Source organism: Malurus melanocephalus, unplaced genomic scaffold (genome assembly GCF_030028575.1).
Source record: "Malurus melanocephalus ecotype Western Australia unplaced genomic scaffold, MMel_1.1 scaffold_6, whole genome shotgun sequence".
Taxonomy (NCBI): domain Eukaryota; kingdom Metazoa; phylum Chordata; class Aves; order Passeriformes; family Maluridae; genus Malurus; species Malurus melanocephalus.
The window spans coordinates 3,226,434-3,250,057 of record NW_026623238.1 but is presented as its reverse complement, the minus strand read 5'-3'; the positions used below and the strand labels follow the sequence as shown (position 1 = coordinate 3,250,057).

The window sequence follows — 23,624 nt, the reverse complement described above, 5'->3', positions numbered from 1 at the left end:
ATGAAATGTGATGATGTATTCCTGCTTCCTATTTCCTATGTTTTAATCAGTTATTTAACCATCCTAGAACCCCTCCTCTCATCCTACAGCCCCTTCCTTGCTTGCTCTAACAGCCTGGGATGAAAYCCTGTCAAAAGCATTCCCTTTCTGAAGGTCAATCCCATATTGCTGCCAGTGCTGTACATGTAGCTCCCACTTTACAAACAGCTGAAAATGATTAAMAGTTGCCCCTTTCTTGATTCTACTAGAATGCATTTTCATTCAAATTTGACCTGCTAGCCCCTTCCTTTCTAGTGTTCATCCAYGCTCTTCTTCCCTTTTGAATGACAGATGTACATTTAACAAAACTAAAAGAAAACATTTCTTGATGTTATTTGTTTACAGAGCTTTCCAGCTCATATAAGCTCACAAAATTAAAAGAAAATACAGCCAAGTAAAATTAGCCTGAAATCTATCCTGTATTTATTACATGTTAAAAATCAAGCCAAATCCCACACAGTTATGGAATTTCCCCGTCACCTTCACACTGCAAGCCATATAGACTACCAGACAATAAAGTTTCATTAGACTTTTATTGCTAATGTGAAGAAAGTTCTAAGGAGCTCTGCTGCATACCAAAGACATACTGCAGAGGTTTTTTCTTTTTTTTTTTCCAGGAGGCTGGGTGGGGTAGGGTGGTGCACAGGCGGGACAGACACGATACTCAACAAGATTTTGTGCCTGAAGATGAAAAGCTTCATATATAAAGCAGCAGGTCAACCAAGGATTTTCATGTTCAGATAACTGAAGCACTACTGATTTGGAAATGTAGTTTTTCTTACAGGATACAGGGGAATAGCTCATGCCTAATTACAGATTGAAACAATGTGAAATAGTACAAGTCTAAAATATAAATGTAGGAAAGCAGATAATCAGAATTTCCAATGAAAGATTCATTCTGGAGCACAAAGGCAACATCACTAATACAAACGCAAACAGCAGTACAGATTATTTAATTGGATTATTTCACTCCTATGAATTTTTCCAAGTAAGCTCTTTAAGAAAGCCAGAAATAGAATACACTGTCATCTTTTCTGGATATTTTGGCCTACAGCAGTCAGTCATGCTCTCCAAACGTGATCTCGCTAAAGCAGCTGTGTGTACACAACAAATCACATTTGGACGTGTTTCGATCCAAGAGTGGGTAAGGACAAACAGAGGTGAGCAGCAGGCTGTCCCTCAACACYAACACCAACAGTTGCCATAGCAACAGAAGCCATCACTGGAAGAGGCTGGTATTGATCTTCCATCCCATGTTCATTGCCATTTCTTCAGAGTGGTCTTACACAAAGCCACCACAACTGACATTGTCGCACGTACCCAAGTTCTGAAGTTAAAGGGAAATAATTGCGGTGAAAAAGCAGCAGGGAATAATGAATGCTGCAGTGAGCCTGGGTACACAAAGAGAACGCAGCAGAATCTTCATCTTAGTGGAAGCTATGCCAAGGGAAGACAGGATATCAGTATGTACAGGAATGTTTCACCATGCCTTCCACCTACATTTGAAATTTCCTGAGCATTCTCCTATGGYGCAGCATCTGCCTGTTCTCAGCATTTGTAACAACACAGTAACCAATGTCTAGGTCACCTATTGCAAAAAGAAGGATATAGCAAAGGATATTTTGTGCTTAGTTGCAAGCTTTTTACATCATGTCAGCATACTGCAGATTGGCACAGAGCCAGAATAGTAAGAACAAAAGTCTAAGCAGACAAATATTAAAGAGGTTTTYTAGGTTAACAGTGGCATAGCTCCAGAGTCCCTCACAGCACAATTTAAACCTGTAAATAGGGGGTAACACATTAGGTGACTATATCAGAGATTTTGGTAAAGGCTAATATTGTTTCCAGTAATAATGCATAGCTAAGAATGGCATTTAATAGGCAAATTGAGAGATGTTACTTTGTTGGTAGTACCATAAGGCTCAAATGAAAAATACGTTTTGAAGGTTTCTTTTTCACAAAAAAACATTTCTTCTGAAGACATGCAAAAACAAAAGAAAAAGTGTTTAAAATATTATACTGTATTAAGAAAGCCTTTTAAGACCACTCCCAATTGTATTTGTGGCCAGAACAGTTAGGAGAATGTGGCCCTAGCTAAGAGCAGAAGGCTGCTTACACCAAGAAATATAAAAGTTTCCTGGAAAACAAGTGGATCACTGCTGCTAAATGCACCCTTTGTTGTCCCAGTATTGTATCAGCATAATAACATTTCTGTAATTCATTATATTTGCATAAAGCTGATGTAATAAAGCAATAGTAAAGTACCCACTATCTCCAGAAACTTTATGATTCACAAAGTGATTAGTCCTCAAAAAAAAAACAATCACCCAAGTAGCACAGCCTTCAGAAAATGCATCATAGTGTCTCAAGGCAAATACAAAAGACAAATTACAAGTCTACATTAGTACATATATTCTTAACAAAATTTTAACATTTATACTTAAAAAAAAACCAAGATCCTGAAAAAAACCCTAAACAATACCTACCAGTTGTACATSAAGATAATAACTCCAGCATAATCCAAACCAATTATAACAATATATGATATTTTAGGGCTCTGGGAACCCTGTTAATAACCAGTCTCCCATCATAACTTAAAGAGGCAAACAGCCACGGGTCTGCTGAAGACCATTCAACTGCATATACACTATCTTCATGTTCTTCATAGGTAGCTATTACACTGTCCTGAAGGGGCTCTTTAATCCTAAAATTGAAAACAAACACCAGAAAAYATAGTAAGGATTTGTGAACATACTTCATTTTAAAGGCAGTAATAAATRTCACTAACATGTGGATATGTAAAACCCTATTTAAAGCATAAGAATGCATAGTAGTCTCTAAGGAARTATTTTTGCATGTACTTCTGTTTTAGATGACACCAGAGTCAAGTCAGTGCAAAAGCCCTCATTTACAGGGATAAAGTAACTCTTACTCTAAACTTCAGTGCATTTCCTGTCTCTCAGAACCTACAGAAAGCATCTCTCACTCCCTAAAGCAAGTTAAACTACGTGGCATGATCTAAATGCACAACTTTTTACTAACATTTTTTCTCTCATCATGCTACATTCTTTCCTCTCCCCCTTCACTGTTCTTAAAATAGTCTTAGTGATATGTAGATAGGTAAGAAGATCCAGTCCTTAACATGAGTCTCTCCTGGGTTGCCATGCTGGACCCATTCTACCCAGAATTATAGAAGSGGGATGGAGCCACCACTTGGAACACTTGGATTTTATCGCCCATCACTAGAGTTACATCAGCACCAGATTCTCATGTGCTATTGTACACCTCACCTCTCACTGCAACACCCAAGCTCCTGGTCACCTACATCAGAGGAGAGACAGAGATTACCCTCTGCATTACAAATATTCAAGAGATTCAGACAAATCTCTGAAGTCCAAACCACTCAAGAGTCATTGACTGCAGTCTGCTACCTGAGCACAGCCCTTCTTTCCTCCATTCCCAAAGCCAGTCTCTCCTCTCAGAACACCAATACAGCACATTATTCTGTACCYACAGGGCAGGGGAGTTTTCAGAGCATGACCTTAGAGCTCCTTCAGCCACAGAGAATYGTCTCTGTTTGACAATAATCAGTCAGCCCTTCAGAGGCATCCACCCGCCTCCTAGAAACAGCCTTGCACTACAGCTGCAATCCTCCTCACAGAAAGCAGAGCCAAAGAGCCCTGTGAATGCCACTCAATCATTTAAACAGATGCTGCTACTACAGAAACCAAGTGTTTATTGGCTGTCTTTGCCCTTTCCTGCTGCTCTCTGAAAGCATGCAGCTCTGCACTCACAAAGCCTGGATGGAAGCACAGTAGGATCTTTTGCAGGGTATGGCTGCCCCACCTAGACAGCTGAGCCAGCTGTGAATCTAAAACTGCAATTAAAATTCAACTGAATTTAATGAAGAAACTGAAAGTAGACTCACACTGCAGAATAGCTTCAGATATGTATTTCCAAGGATTTTTTTACCATTTACTTGTGCTGCATTAAAGGTCAACTAACAAAAAAAGTCACAGCCAACACCCAGCCCCTGGTTAATTGCAAAGAGCAAGCTTGTTTTGCAATTCTCCTGAATATGAACTTTGATACAAGCTATCTAACAGCAGAGAGCTAACAAACATGTACAGACACTTCATCTCCTGCAATGTGTTTTTCCAACTTCCTGTTAACTGACATGCCTGGTTAAGTGAAAGTTGGTCATGTCCCCAGAGAGCAATGTGCTTCATGCAGTGCTCACCCACTTACCCACAACTCCATTATYCTGAAGGTTTCAGATGTCTCTCCGGATAAGCAGGGGAGTAATGCACAGTGCACACGCCTGTCAGGGGACACGACCGACTTTCAAATAACCAGGAGTCTCAGTTAACTGAAGGTTGGATAAACAAGGACAAATAAGCTTCTAGATTACACTATTTTCTGTATGCTCAGAGTTGTTTCAGTGTTTCATTTAAATAACACAGCTCATCTAATTTAATTTACAGGAGTCATAGGGGAATGAGTGTTCAGGAAACCAGCCTGTAGATGAACCTCTGTTTGTCATTTCCATTTACAACTACAGTTTATGATTGTCTTTTATTATTGTCTAAATACTGAATTTCTTCTTAGGTGTGAAAGTAATTTTGTGTATTCCCACAAAAAGAAAGCATGCTATTCCATGTGGCTCTTCAGGCCACAGGCCTCGAGACAGTTACTGAGAATCTGAGAAAATCCTTAYGGAAGTGATCTCTTGGTGTAAAAGAGCTAGATATTATAGAAGATAATCAGGATGGAAAAAAAAAAAATCTCAAAACAACATGTGTCTCAGGAACAATACAGAAGATCCAAAAGAAACTGTCAATGAGCATCCTTTGCAAACATGATGAAATGAATGAAAACAGATTAGCCTTTAAATTATACAATGGGTAATGAGTCCAGAAGGATTCTGCTGGTGGAATAAAAAGCAGAAATTATTTCATGTATGGGAAACACAGTTGTAAAAAAAWWKTWAAARGRAAAMMAAMCMAAAWWWAARRAAAAWAARRAAAAMCMAAAMCCCAAAAAACAACAGGACCAGAATTTGTTTGCGATGAATTTCTTTTCCTCACAACAGGAATCTCTTAGACACAGACTGCCTTAACTGATGCTAAGAKATTTCCAAGAACAAACCTCAGATTTCTCTGCTTTTTTGCTACATGTATGCTTTTTCTGGTAATCCAAKAATAGGTTGAGGACACTACTTTTGAATCTGTATGAATCTCGAGTACTTAGCATTTTTTCTGTTCCTGAGTCACAAAATGATTTATTTATTCCTGATGAAAYCTTACACATCTTTAACAYAYATTTATTTATTAAAGAATCAGCTGRGATTAACAAGAGTAGCTGTCCAGAGCTGGATATGAAGTAAACTTTCTTCTACACCACTTTAATATGCATAGTTCACATTGTTGCCAGAACATAGAGGTATCTGCTCTTACACAAAAGCTGCAGGTTATGGATACAAAAATAGTTGTATATAGCTATATATATAGCATGCATATAAAYGTACAGCTATGTACAGCATGGATAGCTATGCTATGTAAATAGTTCAGTGTATGACAGGTGTAGGTGCCTGGCTTACTGATCCCACGACAGAAAGATGGTGCAGTGCACGGCCAGCAGCCGGACTCGATGATCCTTGTGGGTCCCTTCCAACTCAGCTTATTCTGTGATTCTGTGACTATATTTGACAGCATACTTAGTAACCACTTGTTATGCCTGGTGAGTTTAGTAAGCTACTTTCTTCCTCACCCCAGGTCTTCTTGACCCTTAAAGCCTTCTTTAGTTTCTTCCCTTCCTATCTGTTTTGAAGATTTTATTCTGAGCAGACTAAAATACCTTTTCTTATATACGCTCTTGCATGGCATCAACTGACAATGCATCACACTCCTTTGCCACCAAGAATTCACACTATGAAATGTGCAATCTCTACCTCCATCATGCATAAATTTCAGACCTATGCCATGCAGAGCTGAAAATGTGTTTTCTCTGTAGTCTTATTCAAATAGCATGACCCCAACCAGCTTCTATGAAAGGAGAGAAGCTTTTATTTTGCTAGATAACTTTGAGGTTAATTGTGTTACAGATTCAAGAAAGAAGCCTGTTCAGCCTTGGATAATTGTTTTCATGTAGAAGGCTGTTATTTCCAATTACTTCTCATGCTAACAACCACTTAAGTTTGCAGCGCTTGCAATTCTGTTTTGTCACCACAGTGTTCAATAAAATATGGTTTTCAGTCAGCAAAAATCATTAATTCCTTATCACAGTCAAAATTAAATCCTTTTTAATCTAAAAATCACTATGAAATGGAAGTGAATCAATAGAGCAGCAACATGTACTGCAGCATTCAAAAATGAATCCTGAAAAGCACACCACTGGATTCTGGAATAAGCCCATGGATGGACTTTCCTTTTGACCTCAAGAGAAAATGGTTTCTGCTAAGATTAGACAACACACTTCCTGTTYTTTCACTCTCTTAAAGAAACCTGGATTCAAGTATGTTTATTCTTGAACACAATTTTTATAGATAATAATTGCCATTCATACTACTCCAAACGAAAATATATTTTTTTTACTCAAAAAAGAGCTTTTCTGAACTGCTTCTACAGGAAAACAGGAAAATCATCTTTTTATATAACAACTTTAATAGATGTCCTAATACGCAAAATAAATTAAAGAAGGTATACTTGCTGATGAGGGTAAAAGTAAGAAATAGCACAAGAAAACCTGAAACTTTTAAAGAAAAAATCTTGGAAATGAAAAGTGCTGTTGCACTAGATTTTGCTCAGCTTCTTACACATCCAACAAAGTAAAGTCCTGAATCCTGGCATTCCCCAGAACAGAAACTATTTAACCCATTTTAATTAATTAAGTCTCTTGGTTGATTCCATAGCATAATCCTATGACTTCTAGGTTTCTCCAAGACATTAATACCAAAAGCAAAATTAACGCTACTGACAGCTGTGTGAAAATATCCTGAAAGCTTGCCTCAGCATGTTTGGCAAATACTTTTCAAAATATCAATGCTGACAAATCTCTCTCCTGAAGTCACAGATGCATATACAAAGGTGTTATGTTAGATCACACAGTTCATGTGTAAGATTGTGAAATCACATTATTTATTATTCAAAAAACTCTAAACCGCATTTCTATCACAAAAAGTAGAAACCACAACTTCTTTAGATAGAATTTTGACGTCTCTTTCTACAGAAAGCACAGCCACCATTTTCTCTATGGTCTATTCCAATGGCTGAAATGTTTCTACACATAACATCTCATTAAAAACTTCATGATCTCAAGTGTGATACCCTGTACTGGAAGAACRAATTCTTTACATCTCCCAGCTTTAAATATTAAATAAGTGCTGGTGTGAGATCTGTTTGTATCAAAGGGCATGATGGCTAATATCTATGGCAAGAAAGAGGGAAACATAAGCCTTCAGGAAAAACACTTGATTGAACTTAGGCATTGAAAAGCACTTCTCATGTTCTTATCCAGGCACATTAGCTTTGTTTTGGAGATGAAACCTAAAAGAACCCTAAGTCCTTACCCTCATCTATTCTACTTTATTTTGTACCCTTTTTTGTACCTCTGGATCAAGGTGCTAGAAACTGAACTAGTGCAGGATTTCATTCACCGTTTCTCAGCTGGTTGTTTTTTTCCATATTTGAACTGTGCATTAAATAATCCAGACTGAGGACTTGACCAGAATGTAGCATAGCTGTCCTCTGGCCACATGCCTACACCTCTTCCCTGTGGATGGCTCCATTCTCTTCTTAGATTACTTATTTTCAGTGGCAGCTTTGGGCTTCCCAGGCAGAACACACCAAAACTTTTCCTTATTCAGCGCAAGAAAACAAACACAGTTGGCATGTTTCTCCTAGACACATTTCACAAAAGCTGTGCGTGCACAGCTGGCATGTTTTGGAACAAATAAAAACACAGTGAGAACAGATAAACTCAAGAATATGGCTGATAACGAAAGTAGAACCCTACATGGAAGAATCAGAAGTCTTGAAAGGCTATTCAGAAGGCAGTAAATGTCTCTGAACTGTGAATAATCAGGGGCTAGGAGAATACTGAGAGGAAGTACATATTCTTTTCTGTTTTTTACAGTTTTTCCTCCTGGCCACTATAAGACACACTGTACAGGCTAGGGAGACCTTCGGCATGATACAGGGAAGCTGCCCACTTTTACATGTCTGTGATTGATGACAGAAACAACAAAAGCAGCAGTTAAAAAGAAGGGAAGAGACAGCTACCTAGCTGTTCTGATCTAAACCAGCAGTTAAGAGGAACTGATCATCACTTGATTTCAACAAGAGACAGATCCTCATGCAACAGTCCTAGTTACATTGCTTATTCAAGATGTTCTGGCCTTTAAGATGGAAGCAGACAGGCCCAAGATGTCACCACATATACAGAACAAAGCTGAAGGAAGAAACCACTAAGAAGAAACTCTTAGTAAGAATGGAATACAGCAAGTTTTAATTTGTCTATTCATAATGCAGTGAACTTGAATTCTTTTATTTCAAAAAAAWTTATCTCCAAATGATTATTTTCAGTTGGGAACCCTAAAAACTATTGCAGCAAATGTGGCAAGAATAATTGAGTGGGCAGATTCATTCATAGTTCTACATGGAGGAACAAGGAAAGGTTAAACTGACATACTATTTGCTTTTGTCTCCAACCAAGAAATACAGTAAAAATTAGGGAAATTTACTCTGAAATATATTAAAAATTTACAAGTGTTAACTATGTAGAACAGTATTACAAGTCAATGTTTTCAAAATATGGGGACTTCAYTAAGTAGAAAAAGCAACAAAACTTTTTAAATACAACTGGCATGTACTCATCACTTTTTATATTTAATCCAGGGAGTATTTTTACAATTTATTGTATTCAGGACAAATAAAATGCAGAAAGAGCCTTTTCCTTTCTTTCCACTTGGTATTTTAACTTTTAGAGAGAAATCTGGTATTCAGTCTGAAAGTGACTGGCTAGTGACACTACTTGTACAAACACTGGTGCATTTCAAGATATAGCTGAAAAAGACATTCTCACTTTCAGTAGTTGTGTGCTGTTTAATAACAAATCAGATGTCCTCCACAAGAGGATAAAAATTAACCTCAYGAGAATACTAACACTTCTTTTAAAGTCTAGAACATATCCTATTAAAAAAAACAAAACACACCCTTCCTCCACCAAACCATACAGTGAAAACCTGTGTTTTACAAAAGAAACACCACCCACAGAATGGTGCACAGACTCTTCACAGAGGTCTCCAGGAGGGTATCAGAGCCAAAATATTTGGCACTAGTGATTGACTAACAAGAAGTATTCCCAACAGCTGCTATGCTCCACTTCATTTGTGCACTCAGAACTGAACAGACATTCATTTGGCAATATTTCAAGGCTGGTGAGCAGCTTGCAAACATCCTTCTGACTCTACTCATAACAAGGGGGCTGAAGGGGGAGCCTAAAACAAGACTCTCACAGTAACAAGCAAAGGTTGCAAAAGCTAATGTGCTTTCCCAGGTTTTCTATAAAACAGATGAGCAGCTGAAAAACACACATTTAAAAAGCAAATGCAGAATTGATACTCTTGTAGCCTCTAGGAAGAGGCAAGGGCTCTCCATCACTACTAAGTCATTCATGATGTGGCTTACATCCATCCCATAGCCATAGGAAAAGATAGATTATATTTGTTGTATTGCATTGGATGACTGTGGATTCAAAAATTCCTATTCTAGAACAACGACTTGTGTTTTAATGAGGCAACCTACACAGTCCACAATCCAAGAAATTCAGAATTCCAGATAACCTACTACACAATGTCTGTCAGAATGCTATTTACTTGTGACATTATTTTTAATGCATTCCCACCAYATAAAAAAATGTGGTCTCTTTGTTGCTTCCACTAATGCTATTTATCTTCCATGCAGAACAGAATAAATTGCAATCTCCAGCCAAAGATAAGGAATCAAAAKATGTCCCTGCCCATGGCATGGGGGGTTGGAACTAGACCCCTTCCAGTACAAACCATTCTTTGATTCTATATTTAAAGCACTGTAGCTCAGTTACATTCTACAAAGTAAATATATGCTGCTGATGTGAGCAAATGTTTAGGTACTTAATTTGATCCTCCTTGATTTTTCAGGCACTCACATCACCTRGAGAAAATCTTCTAAAGAAATGCTGTAAATTTCATTTCTATATATGAAATAACTTCTTTAATTTCTATATATGGAATAACTTTCTTATTTAGTATTAAAAAAGAATAGCTTCTAGGTCCTTCAAATGAAGCCAAAACATCAAAACTGTTTGGAGCAAAACTATATCCTTATTGAGAAAGTTAAGATTCAAGAGCAATCTTGAAAATGCAACTAGAGAAGTAAGCTAAATTTGATATAAAATTTTAGCTGAAACATCTAGCAAACACAGCTGAACTAGGGATTTTTTTTTGTAATTTCCTTGTTCCTTATTGCATCTGACTATTCTTTATTTTAAAASGGCATTCAGGAGTTAATCTGCCTATGTCATTGCAGACAGCTTTGCAGAGCTGTCCAGAGAARGGCAATGGAGATGGTGAAGGGTCCAGTGAGTAAGGAGTAATRTGAGGAGTGGTTGAGGGCGCYGGGGATGTTTATCCTGGAGAAAAGGAGGTTCAGGGGTGACCTCGGTGCTCTCTACAACCGCCTGAAAGGAGATGGCAGCCACGTGGGGGTCGGTGTCTTCTCCTGTCCAACAAGTGACCAGAGAGGACACAGCCTCAAGCTATGCCAGGGTAGGTTTAGGTTGGACACTAAGAGAAATTTCTTCACAGAAAGGGTGATTAGAAATTGGAATGGGCTGGCTGTCCAGAGAGGTGGTAGAATCACCATCCCTGGGGGTGTTCAAGGAAAGACTGAATATGGCACTCAGTGCCATGGTCTAGTTGACATGGTCATGTTTAGTCATAGGCTGGACTCTGATCTCAGAGGTCTTTTCCAACTTAATTAATTCTGTTATTCTGTAATTCACTTTATCAAGGAGAGYTTGTTGAAGACTACGAAAGCTAGTCACAAAATTATAAAGCCTTGGCCCCACAGAACTACAGAATCTACAGAACTCCCTGTATACACATACATACACTTTTAAAGAAATATAAAAATAGTTATATATATAAAGATATATRAAAATAGAAAACAAGCATCATACACTACACAATGAAAAAGTTGAAAGCACACAAAAATTGAGTATAAAAATTAYTATTTTAGCATTTCAGTTACTTCTTTACTAAAACCCCATTCCTCCAAAATTCACAAAGCAAAATATGTGATTCCACCAAAACCAAGTGGATGGGTTTACACATGTTTCCCGACAGCATGYACCAAGTGTTGAAACTAAGTTTCCAGATTGCTTGAACTAGATTTGATGAATTGCTGGGTTCCAGAGCAGTCAGAGATATTAAGAGCAAAATGAAAAAAAAAAAAAAAAAGTGTTTATACTTCCTTTCTTCTGCCTGTACAGAAGCTCTTCATTAGACTGGTAGCATTTCCTAAGGGTTGCAAYACATACACAGAAAATACAAAAGCATGTTTTCCAATTCTCACTTAAATCAGATTATTCTACATGCTTGACTTAAACCAGAGCTCCCTTAAAGTGAATCCTTTTACCAATCCAGTGGACTTTAGCACTGATCCTCAGCATCGCCATTCCCTTCTTACCAGTGAACACAGAGTGACCGCCCCAATCAGATTTAAAGAGTTCATTCCACCCAAGACTGAATAGAGGAGAATAAAGTGGGAATTCAAGCTACTTACGTGACAGGCCTGTATACAAAAAACCTATTCAGCAAAAAAATAGCAGGTAAATCATTACAATGAAAAGACAAATTATAAACATCTGCATAAAACTCAGGAAACTTCATACTTCTCTTCTTGATGCTGGTCCTCTTGGTCACTGAGTTCATCATCATCTACCATATGCCCAAATGGTTCAGAAGAAATTGATACCATATTAGACAGGATAACTCTGCTATCACTGCTTCCTGTAAGGATCAGCTGATCATGAGAATGATTGTATCTGACATTCCAAACCCTAAAAAAGTTAAAGAGGAAAGAACAAGAGACTATTCATGGTAGGTAGTGCATCACTGTTAAACTGATTTTTTTTAAGAACAGTACTAAAAATTGAACTTTTCAATGTTTTAAATATGCATAGAAGTAACACGCCTCATTCCAAAAACTGTTTTTTTGCCATCTTCTTTTAGGCTTCCATGTCATCTGTTTTCTGAGATGTTTTTAAAATTCAACAAATAAGTTTAAAAAAACAGAAACAAATCATACTACACAATGGTATCATTCCTTGAGAGTACATGCCAATTCATTGTTGAGTAAGCCAGATAAATACCTAAGTCCTAAATATAAAAATTTCCCCAAAGCAAAATATGGATTAAAAATAGCCTGTTAAACAAAAATCTCACAACATTCTTAACGTAGTCTAAAAGAGATCCTAAAACAAATGGAGGATTATAGTTCTCTTCAATTTTTACATTTTACATATCAAGTCAATACCAAAAATCTTATGGTTCCTGTTTTATTTTTTTTCTTTGAATATGCTGAACAAATATAAATGATGCTTCTGTTAATTCACATCTTCATTCCCCTTCAAGTAGCTTTAGGGTCTGGATTTATTCTGCAAGAATTACTCCAACCCAAATTTTATAAAATATGAATAATTCATCTTTTCTTAAGCACTGAAATTTRCAGACATCAGACAAGATTCTCTCCTTACTCCAGCCACAGGCCAATGCAGCAGATACAGACTCTAAATGTTATCCTAGAGAATAAAATGACTCACTTGCATATTCTGACTTAAGGACTGTGAAGAGCATAAAAAAGTGGAACAGCATTACTGAACCTTTCAGCTATTTGACAACAGAAGGATGGATGGCAGCTGCTTTTCTGCACATCAGGTGCAGCCCATCAGTCTCCATTTGGGAAGGCACACCTGTGTCCCAGCTGGGCCCCACGGGCCAAGTTGTGTGCTGTGCTTYTCAAAGGTGTGCCCCATCTCCCAACAATGCTAACAACACTTGCTTGCCAATTAAACTAACACTGTCTAAACTCTTAATTTACAATTACACAAGGAACACTGACATCTTGGAATGTTTCCTCTRTGCAAAAAAATGATTATTCACAATAGCACAAACATAGTTCGTTTGCATTGTTCCTAAATGGTAAAATAATTAGCTGAATAAATTACATAAACCATCCACCCACAAAACAGCATGTAGATAATTTGTTCTACCAGTGGGAATGCTCCTCTAGTGTCTTCACTGGTTCAGTGACATTTCTTGTGTCCCAGAATTTCACCTTGCAGTCATCTCCACAGCTAGCCAGGTAATATTGTTTATTGGGATTAAAGTCCAGGTCTCGTACCAGCTGTCCGTGTGCATTTTCTATACAATATATCTGCCTGTAAAAGATTAAAAAAATTAAATCGTCTGTTAAAAGCGAACGGCACTCCATCTACAGGAATCCACTTCCCTGGATACTTGCATAATCCCCTTCTAACCCACAGACCTCGAGTTCCCATTGCTAGGGTAGAGTTTAAGGAATTTCCAGCTGTTAATAACAGTGAATTGTATAGATTCCTCAGCATGCTTTCAAGCTTTGCTCTTTCCATATTTTTTTCCATTAGGATCATCTGGAGTTAAAAGGAAACAGTAGTTCCAGATGATTCTAGCACAGCTCTGTAASAGCTGTTATAAATGTCTGCTTCTAAACCACAACAGTTTCAGATAAGAACTTGTCTGCCCAAGCAGTTATACTCTCTATTTATGACATCTACTTCTCCCTGTAGGAAAAGCTGAGAGGCAAAAGGAAGAGAGAGGAGAGCTGCTGTTGGTATCTGGTGAAACCAACAACAGCTTTTTATTACTGTTCTGTATTGAATTTACCTTCTTGAGCTCTTGCATTTGTCACTAATKTACCTGTGGCTCTTAAGCTACTCAGCCTGATGTACACTGATCCATCTGGACCACTTCAGAAAACATCTGTAGTACCTAGCAGGTCTATTCAAAACATTATGTGCCATCAGTTTGTTTCCCTACCATGCCTTTTAAACTTGGAATTTGTCAAGGGTTTTTTTGTGTCTACTATTATTACTAGTTTTCTCAAAGCCACAAATACATCATCTAAAGTTGTGCTTAGACTTGACCATCTCCTACAATCTTCTCTAGAACTTTTCAATACTTAGTGAGCTTTTCATTTTCTTTCAACAAAAAATGTTTCTCTTCAGTACACATACTGACCAAAACTTCCTATTTCGTGTGAAAACTTCATATTCTTATGGTCATCTGTCAAGATCAGATAGTCTCTTAGTGTTAATACTTAATTAGAAATACAAAGCAAAATATCTCCATAAGGAGAAATTCAAAGTGTATCAAGCCTGTACTGAGACCTATCCTGACAGCTCTGGCAGTCACAAGTGAAATGACTTCAATATCTAACATCAACACTCTTCTCAGAGTGTGAGAGGCTAAGGATATCATTCAGATATGCCTTTCTACCATACCTTCTAGGAGTTGAATTCAACCTTCCCCTTAATTTCTTAGAATATGTATATGACAAAAATTTTAAGTCTTCTAGCATGCTTTCTGCAGTAAAACCCTTCTTTCCTGTTTTATTGCACCTTCCACTTTTTTCTTGCATTGCTCATAAAGATGTGTGTAAGGGCTTAAAACTAACACTGTCCATGTATATTCAGTACTACTCACCACAAAAGCCTTTATCTCAGCTTAACTACTATTGTGACCACTTGATCCCTTTCCTCCCCAAATATGAATATTCTTTCCTTCACTTTTCATCCCACCTACAGCAATAATTCATACACTAAATTTCCCACTTATATTGTAAGATTAATGCCAGACCACATAAACATTTTCTCCAGCTATTGGCTCCACTTTCTCATATTATTATTCTTACATATTATTTAGAATTTAGCCTTGGAGTCTKAACTTTCCTGATAAAATTCTCTCTCTAAATCCAATCAGCCTAGTGTCTGTCTTCTCTGCTCCACAAGCTCTTCTCTGATTGAGACTGCTTCTTAGTCAAGTCTAGGACTCTTGCTGCCAATCTCTTTTCTTTTTCTCCCCTTCTTTGTTTCCTATGTCCTAAAGAATGTATTCCCTRTATCTTGCAGCTATCATAAGCACACTCTGAAAGAGTATCTATTCCAGCTACTTCTATCTCATTTCACTTTGCTGGTAGAACAGTTTTCTGCCCTTCATTTCTCTCTCCCCCTCATTTTATGCTTCTTATACTGTCACAGTTTATAATTTCCTGACTTTAAAACTCCTTCTAGACTAATTATTATTAAATATTCACATAATAGACATATTACAGCATAACTGAGAAAGAGACTTACTCTTGCACATACTTCTTGATTATATTGCAAACAGCTCTTTGGCATAGCCGAGTAATCGAACTGGTTTAAGGAAGATCTACTCTGAGCTTCATTTAAAGTAATCAGAATTGTGGGGTTTGTTTCTATTAATCAAGCTTCCCCTTTCACTGAGGATCTTGTTAATATGCAGACTATCTRGCTTTCACAGAAGTTACTTAGAGAATTCCTCTAATGCAAGAGAGAGATGATTCTTCTAATGAGAGAGAGCATGATGCAGACTTGACAATGTTTAATATTCTCTCTTCAAAACACAGGCTTGAGTTTTAAGATCTGCACACTATGTTAGAAATTGGAGGATTATGAAAAAAATCACAATAAAAGCAAATTAATAAAACCCCTTCTCCTTTGTCCTCTTTCCATTCTTGTACACATCATTTAAAAGGGTCTTTACAAATCTAAGTACACACATCTACATAAAGTTAGATTTTTATATATCATTTCATTAAGTAGAGAAAAGAACTTTCAAACCCAATGATATGCATACAGGAAGTGACTTTTAATTATTGTATTTTTAGCTTTCCTTAATTAAATAWATATTTTTGGCAAAACCACAAGACTAGCAAACAAGGGCTTTTGTGCTACTGAGCTGGCAGGAAGCACTGAACTAAATTTAAAGTCATCACCCTTTAAGGCAACAAAAGTTATTACAAGACATCAGTCTTCTTGGTTTAGTGATAAATTACTATGTGCTAAGGGGATAAAGAGTATTTTTAAAAAGCTTGCAGAGGCTTTAGTAGTCATRGCAACGGATGTGCACAACATCACTCCTTTGCTTATCAATATCACAACTAAGTAGGGGGGAAGTGCCTTATTAAGCATATTCAAAGCTTTTATTTGGTTACGATTTTGATAGATTCAGTGATTTCTTATAACTAGTATGCTACAGTCTTTAATATAGTATAGAACACTTCATTAAAATCAAGAGTGAAGAGTGAACTTAGCCTGTGAATTGCCTTCAAAGATTAAAAGTCACCTTTAAATGCTATTAAAACACTTCATAGCATAGTCAGGACTGYTGTTAAATCATTTTCAGGTTGAATTACAAAACAGCTTAATTCAGGTAATCCCTATGTATTGAACAAATCCTCAYGAGACTAGTACATAGTTCAGTAAAACTCAATATACAAGTTAGAAGTGAAGCTGAGGAGGAATACCAGGGAAAACTCTGCTGAATTGTAACTGTATCAGCTATGCAAGTCTTTCTATTCCTTTTATAAATTATAAGTTTGCCACATTTATCATCATTTAAAAAAAAGAAATTATGCTAGGAGCAATGCAAAAAAAAAAAAATCTATCTCCAAAGGAGATTGTCTTTTCCAGAGAACATGACTGCAAGCTGTCCTTACCTCATGCTTCGTGTATCCCACCCTCGGACAGTGGTATCGTTGGCTGTGGCAATCTGGGTACAATTGTGGTGTGGGCTCCATCTTCCAGAAGTAAATTTTAACTGTCCTTTCCCTTCCAAGGCTGTGGAACTAGAGAGCTAAAATAATGAAACAAAGCTGGCAATGTTTCTAAATGTAACACTGAAATTAAATTAGTTACAATGAAGACAAAGCTGCTCAATAGCCCRTTGCTCCAAGTGCAACAGATTACCAAATCCAAAGACTGAAAAGAAAAAAGTTTTAAACAAAGTAAGGAAACAAAAAAGCAAAAGCTAGAGCTGATGTTCCATCACTAATTTTTACAAAGGCTTATGCAATRTAATGTATTCAAAAATATTAGAAGGACTATACTATTCTAGAAAACAATTTCAGATCATTGTTGAAACAGTAGATAGAAAATATGGGCAAACTGCACAGATTTGTAGCTGCCACACACACATGCATTTAGCTTCATCAGCAGTCAGCCCTACAAGATTTTTTCCATCCCAAAATAGTAACAGAATTATGGTGTCAAAGACTCATTTTCATAAATGTATAGCAGCTTTTAAAAATAAAGAAAAAAAGAAATAAAGGCCATGGGGCCCGTACCATCACACACATGGCTGTCAAAATAACAGTAGATACTAAATAACAAATCCGGTATCTGTGAGATACAAAGGTTTCAGTTCCAAAACAGACTTGCATGTCATTGAACAGGTAGCTCTGTATCTCCACAGTCAATGAAAAGAAGGTCCAAAATAATCAACTTTTTCTTTGAAGTTGTATAGCAAGTGATCCCCCAAATCTATCTRAACATGGGGGAAATTGAAGCTGCTGACACTGCAAAGTACTTTTACTTCCAATCACTTACTGAAACTGTCTAATACCTAAGWAGGGGGAAGAAAACCAAAATATTTGCATTTATCAGATACAAAATTTACACCAATTTCAAGCAGCTACACAAACAGCAGACTTATCTGTGGTCATCTTTCACACAACTTCCATATTTCAAAATGTTTCATTATRAGGTATTTCACAAAAGCAGATTACTGCACTGGATCTTGCTGGATCCTAATGAAACAAAAATATTCTATTTACTAGTAGATTTCTCAGCAGAAATGTTATGCTTCGATGGATGAAAAAGCTAAAACATACAAACTGTTTACATAAACTTTAACTGACATCAACAGAAAATATGCTGTCAATACAAGACTCCTTAAATCTATTTATATATTGTATAAATGTTCATGTTTGTATTTTGCTAAATTTTTATTTACTATAACTCCAACAAAATATATTTCTTTAGCATTATKATTAACAATCTAGAAATTACAACTAGAATCTATTTTTTTTTTAAAGAATGTGGAATTCCCAGCATGCAAGATCATGTATTGCCCATGTGTTAATGAATAATGTACCACTGAGGCCAAACCTATCCTCTAACACCATTCCTCYTCTGGAACAAACACTGTCTGAAAGTCTTTCTATAACTTGCATGTGATTGATAGAAATAAAAAACACTTCACAGGACACTGGGCACAGAATAATAAAATTCACTTTTTATTTTTTGACACAGATTCCAGACACAATAGAATATTCATAGTTTGTGAASGTAATTTCAAAAATTAAAATAAGTTTCTTTAGTAAGCAGACTTGGACATTCGAAGCTSAGAGTAGGGGGAGAGAAGTAAATGTTAAGACTAAGAATATGAYAGTACCAACAAAGAGAGTATATCTTATCAGGTATTTCCAGAACCTTCTCTTGAGATGGAAAGCATCACATAATCAAAATATGACTYGGGCAAGGGTCTTTGTCAGCAGTAGACTACACTTTCTCCACCATTCCGGACAKGTACTTACATTTAAGTCTTCTCATTTCAACTTTCATAATATGAGCTATTATAAAAAGATCATTTTTTTCTTTTTTTTTGCAGTCAAAAGTTTAGGGTTGAAGCCAGTACACACACACTGTGCTATTTCTTAACAACATATGAAAAAAAAATCACATATATTCTAGATTGACCAGTTCATCCCTGCCTTCACAAGCAATTCATAAGGACTTGTAGGAATTAAATGACATCTTTCCTTGTACAGATGTCCAACTATATAAACAGCCAAGTTTTTAATCAATTTCAATCTTCTTTTCCGTATCATCTATGAGCCTGAAAGCAACTGCATGAATGTAAAGGACAATTTAGAGACAAAGGAGAGAAATTTTCATAGATAAAAAGGAATCCTTATGTAACAGAAGGAAGTCTGCAAGTTTCCTTCCCAGAAAAAAAGAAATAAAGGAAGCAAAGTTGGTAGTTCAGAATCACAAATGCAGGCTCAAAAAAAAACCTTAGCTGTAATTTCATATTTAAATATATAGATGGGTAAGCAAGTGCTCTTTTTATCTTCAACTCTTTCTGCCACTTCTTTAGAGGCAGAAAAGTTTACTACAAAAGGAAAGGAAAGCATGGCATAGGTGTATTTTAAACATTATTCTTGCATGAAGATTAGGATCCATGCTGCCCAGAAGATGAAGATATGCAGGTGTGATGGTCTCACTGGATACCGAGGGTAAACAATTCATGGTATTATTTTTAAACGGAAAATGTGACTTATATTAAGGAAAAAAGAAAGTAATAGGGTAATGTCTACTTCTAGACAATAAAATTATCTATGCAACTCACAAGTATCACACTGAATTCAGAAAGGAAGTCTGGAGAAAATAAAATMTTGAACAATGTGAAATGGTTATCAGAGTATGGATGGATTTAAAACTGTTCCTAAATGCTTAGCTGGAACAATGCTAAATCTGGCGACACAAGAGAAATAATAAAGTTGATAAATGATATTATATTACAGTTGCATGAGAGCAACTTTGAAATAAGAATAAAATCTGGAAAAAATTGAACAATGTAACATGATCAGAATACAACTGCTTATGTTATCCTCAATGAAGGAAGGGGTTTTACAAAAGCAAAGCAACCAAATATGAAAAAAATCTATCCTAGGATATCCTACATATCAGTCCTAGGACTGATTTCTGAGTATTCAAATGAAAATGTCAATTACTCCAACATATTTTTGTCAAAGTATCAATGACTGAGGTTGATTTTTCTGCTTCAGAATTTGATTACATAAGGGCTGACTTGGAAAGAAGGAAGGATAGGCAATATCATTCAAAAAAAACCCCAAAAGCCAATACATATTAAAGGGTAGTACAGAAATTATCCAGAAAAGCCACAAGCAGCATTGAGACAGTGAACCATCTCTTCCAAGAAAAGAGCTATAGGCCACTGAGGGAAGCCTGCAGAAGATTCAACAGGAAACCAAAGAAAGTAATTCTTCACCCAATGGACTCCTTGAGACACACATTGATTGTAACCAAGAACAGAACAGGAAAGTRCTTGGAAGAAAGATATGTTAAGGGCTACATTTAGAGGACAAACCCAAGCAGACTACTTTGAGATTGCCATTAAAAAAAACATGAGAGTTTTTCTGTTTCCTGTTATTGACAGGAACAGAAACGTTGATGAGGATTGCAAATTGAGTTCAATWCCTCCAATTGCAGGCAACCATCCACAAAGTCCTTTCATAACTGTTCTTGACTCCTGAACCATCTTAAAACTATTTTCCTTCTTCAAAAGCATCATCATATTGGCAGCTCAGAGCTATTCTTGAAATAACTAAGTAACAGAATACACATATTTTTATGTGCTGAGTTTCTAAATTATAGTAAGAAAATATTTTTATGTCTTAAACACAAGTTTTCTGCTTTATATTACAAAAATTAAACTAAACATCAAGTTCATCCTCTGAAATATATTGTTGTTCCTATATAATGATGATGCATTCCAAGTTCTGTCAGCAATAATTTTCACTATTTCACTCCTACTTCTATTGTTAAGGAGACCATTAAATAAAATTGATTCCAACTCTGAGAGCTGGGCTCTATTTTCATTCTGATACAATAATTTCTTTTTTTCTTTTATTTAGAATGTTTTCTGCCCACCTATAATTAATCTATGTTTACTCTAGTCTAGTTGCATTAATAATGGGGCACTCTAAAAAATTCTCTACTAAATTCCACAAGGTATTTTCTGCCTTGAGAAACAGCAGGTATCTCACCAAGAAAGCATCTCATGCTTATTCCTAACATCCTTCTGTATTTGGATACACCACTTTTATCCAGATAGCCTGTGAAATCTTCCCCAAAATATATTCTGCCTTGCCTGGAATGCCAATGACAGATATTACCTGTTGTTCTGAACCTAGACYACATGTATGCTGCTAAATAATCCAGAAGGGATAAGAAATCTAGAAGGAATCTAATCAATAATTTGGATTAAAATGACCAAAATCACACCTCTACTGTGAAAACATATGAAAACCAGAAAAATATCTAAATTTTAATATCTCTATTTCATTCTGTTGCACTTATCTGCCATGCCAAACATACGGCATTTACCCAAAGAAGAGTTCTAACAATTTTTTGACAYCTGACCTCAAATCTGTACACAGAAATATTAATTGTCATCTTCTCAGCAGACTCTACCCACACCTTGTGGATTGTTTGGGCTTCTCTTGGGTCCAGCTAATGATTATAAATGGCAAAGAATAGCTAATTTAATTGCAAAAGGTAATGATGCAGTGAGCATAAGATTAGTTTCACCCCAGAAGGTAATGTCCTCAAAACAATAATAAAGGGAGTGATCRAAAGGACAGGAGAAGCTTGTCTTAACGTAAATACAGGCAAATTAAATACTCTAAGGAGGAAACAAGTTTGCAAAAAAAAAAACACTGAAAGAGAATAAAATACAAAACCCCAAACCAAAACCAAAATGAACCTAAACAAACCCACTGAACTATATAGTAAATTACAGTTAGCAAATGTTTCYTATCCCAAGCTGACCATATAACTCAGAGAATGAACACAGCAATAATTTTATTAGCAAGAAGCTCTGAATGTATTGGGAACTCTAAAATTCTTCAGGCTAATTTTAATGAAACAATATGACTTGTAAATCACAGGGAGATACAGAAAAGGAACCAAATAAGACTGAAGTTTTGATTAATGTAGAGAAGCAAAAATTTTGGCCTATGCAAAATTTTAAAGATATGTTTTCAGTTTTTCATCTACATTATACCTGAATTTTAGACAAACCTTTTCATAAACATGACAAGTCCTTAAAGAATAACCAGACTGTTGCCATTAAAATTGCCTATAATATGTCCCTGTGCAAAAAAGGGGAAGCAATTGAAATGTGTTGTAAAAACAGGAAGACCGGTGATACACCAGTGTAATGAACAACTCTTTACCTCTATTACCTGACACAGATACAGTGGACCAAATCTTATCTTTAGATAATGATGATGATGTTATTCATCTTGAAGATGTTCTMCCCCCAGCAATCCCTACAGAATACATAAGTTTACTAGTGTTGAGGAAAACATTCAGTGGAGGTAGCTCTGTGTGTAGCTGCAGTGCCAGCTGCAGATTGARCTCTGGGTGGGGGAGAGAAATGAGACAAGAGGCTGGCAAAAGGCACTGACCCTTTGCTCAACAAAAGGCAYAGGGACCTGTGTCATCAGCCAGGTGACAGGACAYTCRGGGACACAGCAAGAGCTGAGGACTCAGAAGGAAGACCCCAGACTTTTGCTGCATGGACTGGGAGGGTATAAAACCCCAGGGTYTTCTTTGTTCAGGGTCCCTCATCAGAGGCACCAGCCCAAGCTGTTTTGCTGTTGCACCATGATKAAATGACTTTAGGATTGAGAGGACTGTTCTGGGAAGCCTGGTGTSTCTGTGKGACAGAGGGGTGTGCAGGGAGTCMGGTGGGRACCTGTCTGGAGCTGCCCAAAGTCTCTGGCCATGGGAGTGACTGCCAGAGCGACTCCTGGATGSTCAGACAGGGACATTTCCTCAACATCAGCTCCTTCCTGCTTAGTCACTGCCTGCTTGAACCAAACAGCATATTAGGTGATAAGACATCGGGTGCCTAAGAGATTCCAAAAATGCACAACCTTTCATCTTAATGAACCATAAAGACAATTTTTCTTGTCATTTACATAAACTCTGTCTATCTGCTTATAAAGAAAATGTTGTGGGGTTTTATTTCTAATTTGTTTTAACATGCCCCTTTTTTAGTGTGGCAAGACCTGATTTTTTTTTTTTGCTTGAGGCTGTTCTGAGGGACATTTCAGAGGGGTTAGGAGAACGAAAAAAWTTGACAGAAAATGACGAGAAAGTGGTTGAACAGCAAAAATACTAATTAAAAATCATAAGAATTTCAGCAAATGAGGACAGAACTTCACAAAGAGCCAGAGTAGGAGAAAGGGAAAATGCTAAGCTGCCTAGCAGTCCCAGTCCTTCAAAGAGACATGAAGACCTATAGACGAAAACAGCACCAACCCCAAAGTAGTTTTTCAACCTCATAGAAAGTTTTGTGTATTATGCAGAAATTAGGAGAGAAATACTGACTAATGCAGGTGTAATGCAAATCCAGTGGATGCAGTGCCACAGACAAAGCTCCTGGAGGCAAGCTGTCAGAAACTCTCAACATCAATTTGATAAAAACAAACACTGATTCGAAGAAGCCTTGGAAGGCAACATAACACCAATTGTAGTTGCATGTAGAAAAAAAGCTGAAGTTTTCTCATCTTGTGAAGGAACCCACAGGGCTTAATTATAAACACAAACGATTAAACTATATCACATTACATTGATACTGTGTGCAACCTAGCAAAATACTAATAACTCAA

The 23,624-nt window shown here is 36.7% G+C and overlaps 1 protein-coding gene across 1 annotated transcript in view; it reads right to left on the bottom strand.

The window, feature by feature from the left end:
- Window positions 1–423: 423 nt before the first annotated feature.
- Window positions 424–23,624, bottom strand: part of EIPR1 (EARP complex and GARP complex interacting protein 1) — a 73,187-nt gene continuing 49,986 nt past the window's right edge. The window contains exons 6-9 of the mRNA XM_057371802.1: window positions 16,857–16,993; window positions 13,351–13,518; window positions 11,971–12,138; window positions 424–2,743 (exon numbers count right to left, since the gene is read on the bottom strand). Of these exons, the coding sequence (XP_057227785.1) occupies window positions 2,569–2,743; window positions 11,971–12,138; window positions 13,351–13,518; window positions 16,857–16,993 (648 nt within the window). The 3' untranslated portion in view covers window positions 424–2,568. The remainder of the gene's footprint in view (window positions 2,744–11,970; window positions 12,139–13,350; window positions 13,519–16,856; window positions 16,994–23,624) is intronic.